Source organism: Grampus griseus (assembly GCF_964374135.1).
Source record: "Grampus griseus genome assembly, chromosome: 2".
NCBI lineage: Eukaryota > Metazoa > Chordata > Mammalia > Artiodactyla > Delphinidae > Grampus > Grampus griseus.
Window position 1 is genome coordinate 14,670,791 of NC_139018.1, and position 15,472 is coordinate 14,686,262.

The 15,472-nt window shown below is 46.7% G+C and overlaps 1 protein-coding gene across 8 annotated transcripts in view; it reads left to right on the forward strand.

Moving 5' to 3' along the window:
* FOXN3 (forkhead box N3) overlaps positions 1 to 15,472 on the forward strand; it is a 405,750-nt gene that overhangs the window by 367,091 nt on the left and 23,187 nt on the right. For 4 of the 8 annotated variants that reach the window (XM_082647216.1, XM_082647221.1, XM_082647218.1 and 1 more), the window contains 2 exons: positions 3,993 to 4,058; positions 13,709 to 13,814. In XM_082647216.1, coding sequence (XP_082503342.1) covers positions 3,993 to 4,058; positions 13,709 to 13,814 — 172 coding nt within the window. The remainder of the gene's footprint in view (positions 1 to 3,992; positions 4,059 to 13,708; positions 13,815 to 15,472) is intronic. The other 4 variants (XM_082647219.1, XM_082647222.1, XM_082647220.1 and 1 more) reach the window with 2 other exon arrangements.

Sequence of the window (15,472 nt, forward strand, 5' to 3'; positions counted from 1 at the left end):
CAACCACTGCGCCACCAGGGAAGCCCCCCAGTGTATATTTTTTGTTCACAGTGGGCATGCATTACTTTCTTGATTTTTTTTTAAGGGAAAAAATCTTAGACATTTTAATAATATTGTAGCATCTCTTTAGAGAGGAGGGATGGGTGGTTTTCGGCTCTGAAGACTGAAGCACGCACAGGATGCCTGGGTGTGACAAGTGTAAAGGTGTGTCAGATGTTTAGTAGAGGATCCGAGAGACTTTTTGACATAGAAACAAGGCTGACTGAGGCTTCTTTCGGGCTGTCTGGTGTTTCTTCAACACACCTGGAGCCAAAGCTGGCCCTTCTAGCATTGATCTGTACAGTTCTGGGAGATCTGTGCTTAAGCAGCTTACTGGATCAAGAAAGAGGTCTGGTTGATTACTTCCATTTTCATTTATCTGTATCTGAGTATTGAACCCAGATAATGTTACATATGATACACTAACAAATGAGACAAAAAGATGCCACTCAGGAGACAATTCTGTGCAGTTTTGGGGTAGGCAGAGATTTCTTAGTTGGGACACAAAAAGCATTGAGCTGTAAAAGAAATCAATAGATTGGATTTTACAAAAATTTCAAACTTCTGCTTATTAAAAGACACTATTAAGAAGCTGAACAGACAGGCCGTGGACTCAGAAAAATATATCTTGCAAAGGACTTCTATCTAGAATGTTTAAAGAAACCTTACAATTCAATCGTAAGAAATTTAACAACCCAATGAAAAAACAGGCACAAACTTGAACAGGCTTTCCACAAGAGAAGATCTACACATGGCCATTATGCACATGAAAAGATGTTCAGCATCGTTTGTCAGTAGGGAAATACAAGTTAAAACCACCAGGAAATACCACGACACATCTAGAAAGGCTCAAGTTTTAAAAGATTGACAAAAATGTGGAGTAACTGGAACTCATACGTGGTACAGCCTCTTTGGAAAAGAGAATCAATCCTCTGTAAAGTTAAACGTACACTTACCAGCGGTTACCCAAGGGAATGAAAAGCTGTTCTCAGAAGACTGGTAGAAAAGTTCACAGCAGCTTTTTCTGTAAGTTCCCAAACTGGAATCAACCCAAATGTCCCTCTACGGGTAGATGGATGAACAAATTGTAGTGTATCCATACAGTGGGGTACTACTTGACAGTGACGGTAATAGGAATGAACTGCTGACACCACAGCCTGGATGAATAACAGAAAGCGAGCCAGTAGTTGCCCAGAGCAAGGGTAGGGATGACAGCAAAGGGGCACAAGGAAACTTCGGGGTGATGGAAATCTGTATCTTCACTCTCCTCTTTACCTTGATTACGGTGGTGGTAGCGCTGGTATAAAATTTGTCAGACTCATCAACCAGTACGCCAGGGATGACACTCACTGTATCCCCCAGGGAAGGGCTGGCACTGTCGTGCCAGGGTGTACACACCTGCACAAACTCGTGATCACGTTTTCTCATACCATTTACAGTTCTCATGTTTGCCGATTCACCTACCAAGATAGCATGAGGGAGGAATCCCGTGCCTTGCCCTCCATTCCATTCTGCTCCTGGGGCTTCATGAGCAGGAACTGACCCGTTCAGAATGGAGAGTGGGGCTTAGGAATTGATTATGAATGAAATAATGAGAAGACTGGGTGTTACATTTGCCCCAGTTGCCTGGAGACCAGCAGGAGTGCCAAGGTAGCAACAGAATTCTTATCTGTGGAGGCCTCAGGCATGGCAGATCTGGTTGGAAGGAAGGATTGGAGGGCTTGTCCTAAAGCATCCTATTTTTACTTAGATTATATGTTTCTTTGGCTTGGCTGGGTGGGGTGGGGGTAGGGGTCATGGGTGGATGTTCCCATGTTGCCCTTGGGGCTGCCCCACTTAGGTTCGGTGAAATCCACGTGATGTTAATACTCTTGCCCTTTAAAGTTCTCTTTCTCTCCCTTCTTTTTCCTTCTTTCATTACATCTTTCTATCTGTGGCCCTTTACACCTTCCTCCTGAGGTCGAATGTGTTTTTGAAGAGTACGGAACTACTTTCTTTAGTTTTCTGGCAAAATAAGTAGGAAAAGACTCCAGACTTCTTAACTATATTTCCTCTCGTTCTGCCCGCATCAAACCTCCTGGTCACTCAGGAAAACTCCAATGAGAGTGGCCCGGGGAGGTGGGGACCATCCAGCCAGGCCAAACCTGGGTTGCCTGCAGCACTTGCATTCTCGAAGATGGCAAAGAACCTTTGCTTGGCGAGGGGAAACAGGCACGTTTTCTCATTCCTGAGAAAGGAAAGGCCCTTTCCAAAGAGAGGGACTAGGAGAGGAAGGCCTCAGCCTTGCTGCCCATGGCTTGTGGGGTACCAGCAGTACCCTGACACTGCGAGCCCTTTGTCCTGGTGGGGACATGAGAGGGCAGGGACAGCGGCAACCCTGGGAGCACTGAGTGGAACTTTAAGTTTTTTGGTTCATCGTTCAACTAATATATATATATTTTAACATCAGTGGGAATCGATGACTGTTTTAGGAGTTTCACCCCAGGAGTTGTCAAATAAGTTAATCTACCTGTTTCTCCTACAATATACTTCTTAAAATAAAATTTCACTCCATTATGAAGTGTAAGTAATGGACCTCCTGCAGGCAAAATAGAAAAAGACCTGAGGAGTCAAGTTCCTTTGCCTTTGTTTGTTTTTTGGGTTTTTTTTCTGTTTTGAGACACTGTCTTCTGAAACCAGAGTCAACCGTATTATTAATCACTGGTAGGGCTTTATACTGTATCACGTTACTCCCCTGGAATTAAACTGCACATATAAAGTTATGAAACATGTACTTTTTTAAACGGTAAAAAAGTTATTTTCTAACATAAAACCCCAGATAAAGTGCCATGGAGCCATTAGCAGTAAATCGAATTTTTTGGTATGTAATTTATACGAAAACTGACAAGTGCGACCCCGCCACCCCGCACCCTGTCATTAGTCATCGGTTTAGTGGACGCGGAGGTAGTAATCTTCAAGGGCAGGCATTTGGATGTAGACTTCCTTTATTTGGACCGGGCTCAAGCGGCAGCTCCTGTCACTCGGCCTCGCTGCACTATTAGCGAATTTTACCCCAGGGCAGCTGGGACGCTGGGCTGGGGCAGATGTTCTTTTCAGCCTATTCAGTGACCATTCTTGGGGGTTGTTTACTGTTGCCATGGTGACTTTCATTTCCATAGCAGCAGAGCTGCTGTTTCTCAGAGGAAAATGAATTTAGTTATAAAAGGATAATATTTTTCTGTCTGTATATAACCTGCCATCTGTCAACCGGTGGATCAGAAAGGATTCAGAAACCTATTAAGACTGATAGCAATGAAGTGATGAGTTGTTTTTTTTTTTTTTTGTCCCATATTAAAAGCAATAATAGATGTGGAAACAAATGTTGTCCCCTCAACATCAGAACTTTAATTTTTTTCTTTATATTGATGTATGTGTGTGTTTAATGCCTTCACCGCCTCCACCACTGCTGCGACAACCTCATAAAATACAGTTTACATTCTGCTGACAAATGGAAATGACCGAATATCTTGTTTGTATCTCACTAGATGCAGGTGTATTTAGTGCTTTCTTTTCTTGGTGCTGTGAGCTTCCCTGGTTCATTAAAGATTCCGGTGGCTGAACTTTCTATTGTCACCCCACTCTCCTCTCCTCCACCCCCGGGGACAAAGCTGTGCGGGTGAAAAGATCAGCAACTTATCAGGAACATACAGTGCAAATTATGAAATTAGCAAACTGCGAAAAAAAAGCCGTGCTTTATCTGAAAAACTTGCTAACATGCCCCTTAAGTCTCACTCTAGAATAACATTCTTCCTTGCAAATCCAAATGGGAAGAAAAGTCACCTTTGGGATAGCTCCTCTAGTTCCTGGAATTTTTTTTCTCTGTTGCATTCATAAACTGTAACGTGCAGGGGGAAAAACACCCACACACACCGGCCCCGTTGTAAATAATGTTGTTTATTGGTTGATTTTTCCAGATCCTGACATTGATGCTGCCAGTGCCATGATGCTTTTGAATACTCCCCCTGAGATACAAGCAGGTTGTGAGTAGATATTTCTATAGCCTACAGCACCATAGTTTGTGAACTTAACCTTCTCCTTTATATACCAGGCCATAGGAAGAACTAATGCTCAAGCCAACCTTCCCTTATAGAATCACTTTAAACTACCTCAGTGCATGACTACATACATGTGCGCATAGAGATGCAGCTACGCATATGTATGAATGAATGCATAGGTGTGTTTCCAAGATGAGAAAGTTCTAATATAATTTCAGGGCTTAAGACTTGGGGGCAGGGAAGTGGACCCTGTAATGAGTCCCAGAGGAGAGACCCTTTGTCCTGCAGGAATTGTTCCCGTGAGTTTGTAGTTTCTGCTAGAAGAGGCTACAGGGGGCCAGCCTGACAGTCATGGAACTCAGCAGTGTCCGTTTTTAGACATTCCTCTCCCCTTAGGGACCTCATTAATAACAGGCTACCATTTAAGAGAGAGGAGAGGAAAATATGGCGAGGCGGGGATGCAGGAGTTTGGAACAGCCTTAAAATGGAAACACTGTGGTGCCCCCCACCCTGCGTCTTCCCCACCAGCTTTCCAGGGTGCCACAGACAGAAGGGCAGGGCTGGTTTAGCGTAAGCAGGGCTCCTGTCTTCATCTTCTGTTGGCCCTTGAGCAATGTCAAGCTTGAGACAACTCTTTTCCTAACTTGAACTCTCTTCTCTCCACCATCGGATGTTTCTCCCCACCTCTGGCGGTACAACATTGTTAGAAAGGTCTCCTTCCCAAGTGATGACAAATGACCCAAACGCAGACATCTGTCCCCTCCTCCTCCCAACTTGAGGCTAGTTTCTCTGGCACATTCCACCCCCCACCAGAAGCCTGTTGAGCAGATAGCCACCACGGGCCGCTCAGCTCGCTGGCAGGACAATTGCATCGCCGCCTCCTGTGCATGAAACTCACGGCGTGGAGACGGCGGCGTGAAGCGGCACACCCCGCCGCGACGCCCACCAGGGCTGGCGCCCGCCTGCCTCATTCTGAGCGCTGCATGGCCTCCCGAGCGAAGGGAATCCCCCGCTTCTGGAGCTGATAGGGTTTCCCACAGGAGAACATCTGTTCCCAGACCCTACCCAGGTGTCTTTTGATGCGGAGTTCCAGACCATCCCTCCTAGCCTTCTACTCGTCACAGCCTTCCAACAGCTTTAGGAAACTTGGCTCCTTCCTTACCTGGTCCATTTTTTAAAGGACCCAAGAGATGCAGCCAGGCGTTCTCGGGAGAGACTCACCCCTGTGCCGCGGGCTGCCATTACCTGATCCTGAAGGCGCAGAATTCTCATTCTCTCTTTGCTAAACTCAGCTTGCCGGCAGTTGACATAACGGCTGCCCACACCTCCGAGAAGGAAACACCACCGTAAGCAGATGTGTACCGGTGCAGTCCTCTCACTAGCGGCTAACCTGTAGTGTGGGTTTCAAATGATGTTTGAAGTTAAAAGGAAATGAAAAAAGCAAAATCAGAAAAAATAAAAAAAAACCCTCCATTCTCAGATGACTCTTGCAGGAAGAGTATAGACCAGACTGTAATTCAGTTACGGTCTGAAATGGTTTCTGAAATCGAGTTGCGTAATTCATCATGAGGCAGGCGTACTGATTTTATCAGAGCTGTGTATGGTTCAGGCACCTTCCTTTGCACCCAGCCGCCGCCCGCAGTGATCATTGGTTTAAAGAAATAACTTGGGGCTTCCCTGGTGGCGCAGTGGTTGAGAGTCCGCCTGCCGATGCAGGGGACACGGGTTCGTGCCCCGGGCCGGGAAGATCCCACATGCCGCGGAGCGGCTGGGCCCGTGAGCCATGGCCGCTGAGCCTGCGCGTCCGGAGCTCATGCTCCGCAACAGGATAGGCTGCAACAGTGAGAGGCCCGCATACCACAAAAAAAGAAATAACTTGATGAACTGGAATAATGGAGTTAAGCAGGAAAAGGCAAAGGGATTGGTCATTGACAGCAGCTTTATAAAAATCCATTATCACTAGATTCTTGACCACAGATAGAAGAGGAAAAGGGTTGATCCTGATTAGCTGAGAAGTGAATTGTTTTAATGTTCTCATGGCTAAATGAACTTCTTCTCTCCCTTACTGTAACACAAACTGTAATAATTATTTTTTTCAAGGCATCCATAGTCTTATTTACATTGAAATGCTGAATTTGAGTTTTCAAAGCGCGTTCACGTCTTCAACTGTAGAGTCATGTAGGGCTTTCCTACCGCGCTCTCACCACTGTGAGAAACCTGGCTGTAGCCTTCGTGAAGGCCCCCGCCAAGAGGGGGTCCCAGGGTCCTGGAAGGAAGGAACAAGGAAGCCCATAAAAGTCGTGGAAGGAGACGCATTGGCAGGAGCAGCAGAGAAGTAAATTTAAGGACTGGGCAGAGGGTAGAACATCACCTTCATATTCACCTTCCTGTCTGACCCCAAGCCTTGTAAAATCCCCTTGAGGCCAAGCTAGGGCATACTCAGTGGGCCGGATGTAAAGCCCCCCAAAATTGGACCAGTACCATCGGAAGGAAGTGAGTGTCTGTTGAGCGTCCGCTCCAGGCACTTAGGGGAGCCAGGGGGTCCCTCCTCAGCCTTCTGAGAAACGCAGTCCGAGGTTTGTGTCTCCGACGCCAGGCCTCTCTTTTCACTTAGCTCTTCTTTGCCTCACTCTCCCTTCCCCTCCCTGCCTGATGTTTCTTGTCCTGGGAAGTGATGCAGTACCTCGCCTCCTGAAGGGAGACGCATTCCATACATACGGTGGTGAAGCCACCGTGCCCTACACTGCCGGCTTTGTGCAAAGCCTGGAAAAAGTGAGAGGTGACCCCTCGACCAAAAGGTTCAAAGGCAGCAGACGCCCAGGCAGTGATGGGGTGTGGGCAGCCTCCCGAGGGGTGTTTGTGTGCCTGTGTCCCGGTGAGGATGTGTGTGTGCATCACCCAGGTTCGGGGGTCCTGCCACTGCCCACGCGTGGGGAGCGTGGGTTCCTGTCTGCACGGCGCCTGCCTGTGTTCTCCCCCGTGTTGCTCTGTGGCTGGGCTCTGTTTATAGAGCTTCCTCGTGTGCTGCTATTTATAGCCCCTTGTTTTCACCTCCCAGGCTGTGTGATGCCCCTCTTTGAATGGGGGCCACCGGCCACCAACCTAGTCTGTCTGCCACTGGCACTCCCAGCAGTCGGAGGCTGTCCTGGATGGTTTGAAAGCCTTTTCCTTTGTCATTGCCCTTCGTAGCCAGTTCACTTCAGGTCACCAGATGGCAGCCACTTAGGTCTTTTCCACTCATCCTCCCTGCTCAGCATCTGCACAGCTAGCTCGGTGCAGACTGGCCTCAGTCTGGCTCTGAGCTGAGTAGTTCATAGAAAGGAAACTTCTCCAGAAGTTGACAAGAACCCCAGTCAGCCAAGACGCTTATCTTGGGGGGACCTGATCCTGCCCCAAGGGTGCTCGCTGCACTATGTGTTGCTTGAGCTGGACTCCCTGTGGGTCCCCTCAGCCCCTCCCTGTGCTCTGATGCTTCTCTTTCTGTGAGGCAGCAGTGCACATCTAATCAAAACCTCAGGCCACAGCATTTTGTCTCCTCTGGTAGCACCAGCGGTAATGTGATCTTTCTCAGACTTTCCCAGATTGCCTTATGGGGAACATTCTACAAGGTGTGCCATCGTGTCTCAGGTGCTCTGAAAAACACTACTTCCAGAAAAATCCAAGCAGGACACTGCTTCCTCCTTATCTCTTAACTTTGGATTATGCTTCTGGTCAAGTCCATCCACCTACCCCCCCCCCCAATAAAAAGTGTCTGTGTAGACTAATTCCAGCTTCTAGAGTCTACTTAAATACCTGCTTTGCAGTTCCCCTTCGACAAGCCCTGTGAGTCATCTTTAACCCCAGTGGAGGAATTGTTATTAAGTCCGGAGAAGTCAGATCACCATTACTCATCTTCAAAGGCTTGCATGATCCCTGGTTGGAATGTTCCAGAGAGGAACTCTAGGTAATAAACAAAACAACAAAATGGGACGGAGGGGGGAGGCGGAGTTCTGCATCCCCCTCCCCAGAACTAGGCTGTGTATAGATGCACCAGCCACCGGCGAAGAAGGGCAACCAGGAAGCAGGCTCCCCTCTCTCAGCCCCCTCCCCAGCATGTTTCCAAGGAAGCAGGTGGAAAGGCCAATTTTAGGAAAGGGAAGGATTAGCGGAATCACCTGCTGCTCAGCTTATGGCCTCTGGTAGCTTAGCCAGGGCTGCTCTCCAAAGGCGGCAGCAGGAGCGCAGGGGTTACTTTCACAAGCTGTGAAAATCAAGGAAACTGAGCATCAGGAGGGAAGCTGGGGAAGCCAGGATGGGGCGGAGCTGAGGGGGGCGGAGCTGCAGGAAGGTTTCTCTTGTGCCTTCAACTTTTTTTTTTTTAGGTTCTGGAGACGATCACATTTAGATCACAGTGAGCGGTGCTGCTTGATTGGACTGTGTGTGTGTGTGTGTGTGTGTGTGTGTGTTGCTTTCTTGCTGGTTAAAAGTAAGAAAGTTTAGGGTCACCGTATAACTTACGGTAAAGTGGTCGATCAGCTGGGAGCCCTGGTGCTGATGTCCTTAGGACCTCATCCCAGGATTTGAGAGTCTCCGAAGTATGTCTTCTCTCCTATAAAAGCCATTTTAAAAAATTTTTATTTTATATTGGAGTAGGTTGATGAACAATGTTGTGCTAGTTTCAGGTGTACAGCAAAGTGGTTCCGTTATACATATACATGTGTCTATTCTTTTTCTAATTCTTTTCCCGTTTAGGTTATTACAGAGTATTGGGCAGAGTTCCCTGTGAAGAACCAGATATTTAACTGATCTAACAGAAGGGGATGATGCTGGAGGCCCGTGCTTTTTTTTTTTTTTTAATTTTTGTTGGAGTATAGTTGATTTAGTGAGAGCCACAAATCTGAGTTTAAGGTTGATTTTGAATGTCCAGTTTCTTATGACATCTCTTCTCTAGCTGGAGCCTAGGTATAATTTCAGCACATTGGGTGGGGTGCACTGGGGTTCACGTGCTTTGAAATACGTTGAGGGAAATGCAAAGGAAATGAAAGGACGTCGACCTGCTGATAGGAGAAGGACTGAGGAGTGGTGGACTCGGGTTCCTCCAGAGCCCAGAGTCAAAAAAGCCATGCAATAGGGACCTCAGAATGCCTTTCTCAGACATTTTAGACTGGCTGTGATTCATCTTTCAGAAGCCACATTCTTGAAACTTGGGGGTGGAGACAGAAAGGAGAAAAGATGGGAGGACAGTTAAGTGTCACAGCCGGGCTCCTGGCAGCCTGTGAGCAGAGAGGGGCACACCCGCCCGCCGCACGTGAGGCGCACTGCCAGTGCTGAGGACTGAGAAATGCCGGGCTTGGCCGAGGCAGCGTTCAGTGGCAGCTCATTTGAGAACGAGCTCCAGGATTCAGAAGAAGAGCCTAGTCTGCACGCCAGAAGTCTTGCGAGGTTCAGAAAATAGCTCAGGGAAAACCTTTTAATGCTGAGGGATAGCTCCGTCCGTGAGATTGTCTTTGAAGGGAATACAGTTCATTAACCAGGAAGATGTTTTCGGGGGTGAGTGCAGAGTTAGGGAGAGCTACAAGAAGCATAATAGGCTGAAAGAATTTCCCTGTGTCCTGACCCCGTTAGGTCCTATGCCTCAGAGATAACTAGTAAGAAGATGCCGTTGCGGTGAGATGGCATGGTGGAAGGATGAACATGGTGGTGACGGTGATGATGAGCTTATATAATGGGCCAGCCACTGAGCTAGCAATTTGTGTACTTTGTCTTGTTTAATCTTCAAAATGATCCTCTGAGGTACGTTTATGCCTACTTTACAGGTGGGGAAACTGAGGCACAGAAAGAGTAAGGCACTTGCCCAAAGCCACAGAGCTAGCGGTGGGGCAAGACTTTGAATGGAGGCCATGTGACCCCATGACTTGTAACCATGCAGGAGGCTTCTTCCCTGAAACTTAAATGCGACAAGAGGGTCAAAAGAACCCAGTCTCCAGTAGGTGCTCAGTGAGGGCTGGCTTCCTTTCTCTGTTTCCTTTCACGCCAGGTGCGCCCCTGGTGCTTAGAGGTTCTAGGCACTTGGGCAGAGGACTCTGGGCAAAAGAAAAAGTGGGGCTGCATTTCTCCTTTGACTGGCAGGTGATTCTGTGGCCGTACTAGAGGCCAGGGGAATGCACGCTCCATGACTCTCATCCGCCCTCTTCACTTTCCAGGGCTCCCTAGTCTTTGTCCCAGGATTTTAGGTGGTTCCGGTGTTTTTGCCAAAATGGTGACTCTGACATGATTTGTTCAAGGAGAACAGAAGCACCGTGAGAGCAGTGGTTGCTCTTCCGGCTAAGTCTGTGACCAGAAAGATGGTCAAGGTCTTCCAATGCGGTCTGGTTTTGTCTTTACGCATTCTTACGGGCTTTCATCTTAGCTGGACTGGAGACAACACAGGCCATCCCAGGATTGCTCTGGGAATGTTGAGCATGTTGGTGATGATGACGATGATGATGATGATTGATGGCTAACAGGTATTTTCAAAATAGCAATGCCTTTATTAATTCAGTTAAATCTCTAAATACTCTGATAAATACCATTTGTCTCCTTCTTACTTAAGTAGCTTGTCAGGGGACACAGGCAGTAAAGGACACGCATGGGAAACACCAGAGTCTGGCTCTCAGCCGCTATGCTGCAGACCACTTCCTTGCTCAAAACCCTTTAATGGTTTTCCCAATATCCGTGGGATGAAGTCCAAAGGCATCTCATGCCTGCTAGGATTATGTGCTTTATCAAAATTACTTTTTAGTTCGTGTGCACATTGTGATTTTTATCACTTCTAGGCCTGGTTTGTGCCTTTGAATCCCAACTTCGACGGCACTTCCTACAGGAAGGCTTCCCAGATAGCTTTTTTTTGGGGGTTCGGTGTCTCCATCTTTCATGCCTATAGGCCCCCTGCCCTAGCACTCGCCATAGTATATTTTCATTGCCTCTTCAGTTTTCTGTCTGTCCCACTTAGCTGTGGGGACCCTGTGTCCCCTTCGTCTCATACATTGGCAGGCAGTTGGTAGTTTAATCCATTAATTGATACAATCTGTATATGGGACTGTAATAATTTTTACTGGTGAGAATTATAACCATGGTATAAATTTTAAATATTTAAGTTTTTTTGGGGGGGTACCATTCTGTGAGATTTGCCTGCTGTTCTAGATGAGATCCCTAGTGCCTGGTATATTAAATAGTATTATCAGAATTAAACTGAACCTGTGGTCATCTGACCATTTTGAGGAGAGTACCCTACAGCAAAATAATTGAAAAACCCTTTCCCACTATCCCCAAAACAGAGACAAACCAAAAACACCTCTCTTTTCAAGCAACCTGAAGCATCTGTCTACGAACTGCATAGTTCTACTGGTTTTTACATATGTCTGTCCGCAGAAGCTATTGGTATTTTCTTCTAGAAGTTGCGTAGTTTTAGTGCTTACATTTAGGTCTATGATCCATTTCTAATTAATTTTCCTAATGGTATGAGGTTAGGACCGAGGTTCATTGTTTTCCAAATGGATCTCTGATTGTTCTCTCTTTTCCCCCATTGTGTTGTCTGCATATTTTTTGTCAAAAAATCAGTTGACCACACACATGAGTCTGTTTCTGGACTCTATTTTGTTCCATTGATCTATATTTCTGCACTTACACCAATACCACACTGTCTTGTAGCTTTATAGGAATAATTCAGGTAAATATAAATTCTAGACACTCTTCTAGAGTTCTAGAAAACTCATCAACTGGGCAAACTATGATAATTAGCTGCAATATCACATCATAACAGGTTTCATGCTTTTAAGATACCTGCCTCAGATGATCTGAAATCAGGCTGATAGTATGGGATGGGTAGGAATTCCTGATCTAGTTCAAACTACCTTCATAATTAAATATGGGAAGAGACAGGGGATTCTGGAACCCTGACTGCACTGGTAGTACTGACTTCAGGCACTGGTTTCAATTTTGTCTCCCATCCCACCTTTTATAAAGCCTAGTAACTAGGGCCTTACACAAACCTGGATGAGAAATGGCAAAAAAATATTAGCAGGAGCTACAGAACGCCCAAGGAATCGGTCTGTAACTTAATCCCATGTTCCAGAGTGGACATTCATCCTACGTGAAGGACCTGACTAAAGGTTCAGAATATATAAGTAAATGTGCTCTTAGAGACCTGAAAATGATAGGAGTAAAAAGTATATGCTGTGTATTTTGGGAAAAGTAGTTATTCTACACAAATAATGTCAGCTTTAAAAACTTGATATCCAGAGTGGTTTTTATTTTTGAAGGTATGATTTTCTAGAGTCTTTTTGGTAAGGTGTTTGTTTGAGAAAGCACAATTTGTCCACCTTGCCCCCGGATGAGACTGTGCCAGGGGCTGCATGAACACAGCCAGGGCTCTGGGGACTCTTTCGGATGCTGGCAGCGGAAGGGGTCTTAGAGAACACCGTTCAAAGAGGGACACAGAGATTCCGTGAGCTTGCGTGAAGTCCTACCAGAAGAACTAAGATTAAAACCCAGGTGTACAAGCCCTGTGTCAGTGTGCTCACACAGGATGCATGCCTGACCCCATATACACACACATGGAGGGGTGTTGATGGTGCAGTAAGAATATTAGCTTGAACCAGAAGAAACTGCTGTTTGGGAGGTCAAAAAAGATCGAATATCGGGGATTTCCTGTGGTTCCCCTCTTCTGCACATCCTCAGATTCATGTAAGGCCACCGTGAGTTTATATGCAGCATGGGCAGTATCTGATGGTCACTGGCGTGAAAGGTTGGCTCAGGATTAATCCAGGGGTGAGTGTGTATAGGGGACCATGGGATGATGAGAGAGCTCTCAGGAGATTTGCTTAGAGGAAGCTTCTGGGAACGAGGAAGGCGGCCCTCCAGAGCGGGCTGTGTGATTCTGAGGCTGGAGCCAGATCCACGCCGCTGACAACCCTTCACTCCCAACAGAGATGGTTGTGAGGATTCTGAGATGATGAGATGATGCTGTGAGCGCTGAGGTGCTGAGTAGTTTGTAACATCAGCTCTGCTGTTCTCTTGGCTGTCTTTTTCCCTTGTTGGATTAAGGACGCTTAGAAAGATGTTCCCAATTCTGACCATGAACAGCGAAGCATGAGGAAATGCTTTTGTTTGGTCATCTGCTGTCAGGTGGTGTCAGGTTCTTAAGATCGTTTTAGGGTCTGACTAGAGATAAAAGATTATATTTAATAAATGCAAGAAAATAATATTTGAAGCCCACTTTTTAAAACTCATCTTTTTTTTTTTTTTTTTCCCACCAAGGCATCAATAATAAGCTATTGGTCTGACTTGGCTGACTAGTCCCTTTCTTGAGGTGTGGTATCTTTCTCTCTTTCTGTCTCGCTCTCATGGTATTTTTTTCTGTATCTGTCTCCCTGTGTGTGTGTGTGTGTGTGTGTGTGTGTGTGTGTCTGTGTGTGTCTGTCTGTGTGTGTGTGTCTGTGTGTGTTTCTCTGTCTCTGCTTGCTCTATGTACCTATGACTATCTCTTTCTCCCTTCTCTCTATCTCTCTGTCTCTCTCTCTCTCTCGTTCTCTGGTGTATCCAAAATTTCTGACTCAGAGCAGAAATCTTCACAGTTGGGTTCATGTGTGGTGTCTTTTCCCTTTTTGCTCTTTCAGTTCCTCCAGGAGTGATACAAAACGGAACGCGGGTTCTGAGCCGAGGCCTGTTTCCCGGAGTCCGGCCGTTGCCAATCACTCCCATTGGAATGACAGCAGCCGTGAGGTAAGGGAGAAGCTTGCTGGGCAAAGCCCACCTGAGGAGTGGGAAGGACATTGTGTGTCCCACGGGGCTACTCGAGGGGATGGAGAAGACCAGCCTCAAGTAGTAAAGACAGAAATAGTACGGGTGTTCAAAAAAGTTACAGTAGCTCCCAGGGACCCCAATCCAAGTGCCAACTACTCCTTCTTGGGCCATCAAATTATCCTGGTCTCTTTGCAGATTAAATGAAGACAGATGAAACTAAGTTGCTTTGTGCTAAAAAGGTGGGGTAAGGTGAACAGAAGGAAATGGTGGGCAAGTTAGTCATTAGATTCTAGGCTGGTCGACCTCTAGCTGGTCGACCTCTAGACTTAGCCCTGTCACTTCCCAGTCCTTTGACTTTGGGTGGATGTCTGACCTCTCTGGGCCTCAGTTCCCTCATCCACGAAATCCTCTAGTCCTGGGAAGGGTTGCGATGAAACTCACATGCAAAAAATCGTGTGTGAAAAGTGCTTTGGTAAGTGATGTATAAATACCAGGTGGCATCAGTCTCCTGCTTCTGAGACTCCAGTCAGTTGCCAAACCACATGAACTCTTCCTTGGGAAATTTCTTTCCTCCATCCTTCTCACCTCCTCTGCCAGCCCCAGAGTAGGGTCTGTCGCTAGCTTGGAAGCCTCACACGCACCAGTTTGAATGCCTTCCTCCTATTCCTTGCTGCTTCTCTGCCCACCCTCGCCCATCCATCAACCATCGCCAGACTGATTTCCTAAAATGTGCCTCTCCAGCTGTCTGCAAAAGCATCCTCCTTGGCTCCCACCACACCACCCTGATGTCCCCCTGGTCCTCCCATCTCCTTGAGCCAAATTTGTTCTCCGCATACATCCAATGTTTGCCCATCTTATTCATACAGTTTCCTCTCTGTCAATTTCCCTCAGACTCCATATACAAGGCAGCATATCCTTCATGGCCCATCACAAAAATGATTCCTTCACAAAGCTTTTCTGCACAGGCCTCTGAGCCAACATCAGATTAATTTCTCTTTTCTTGGAACCCATAAGCCCATGCTTTGGTTGTGACCCTTTGATGAGTGACCCTATGTGTGTGTGTCCCTCTGTCCTCTGTGGTTTGCTCGCTGAGGACGGGGGCTGGGTCTCACTCACTTGGCTGATGTCTCATTGCATGTTGCACAGCTCCTTGTTTAGAAAAGGCCTGCCATGCTGAGCTGCATCCCTTCACAGCATCACCTTCCAGCTTCTTTCCTGCACTTTTGGATCAAGTTCACACCTAATGGCGATTTTGCTTTCATAGTGTTTCATGTCCCAAAGGAAACCATCCCAGGAAGTCTGTTAACTGGGCCCTGAGGGACACGTAGGGTCGAGCTCCCTGATGTGAATCAACCATGTGGAGATTCTCCACTCACTTGTGTCTTTTAATCCTCCCAGCAAACCAACTACTTCTGCCAGGATGGAAGTCCTTAATCTTCAGGGCAGGCGCTGGCATTTGGAACCTGCTAAGGAGGAAAGTTGGTAGGAATTAGAAGAGTCATAGAATGATAAAAACCACTTATCATTTCTATTACCCAGACATGGTGACACTTTCCAAAAGTGTATGGGAAGGTTCTTTTTCTTGTACTTCTCCCATATTTTTCTTAGATATCCTGACATCAGTAATTGAATTCATA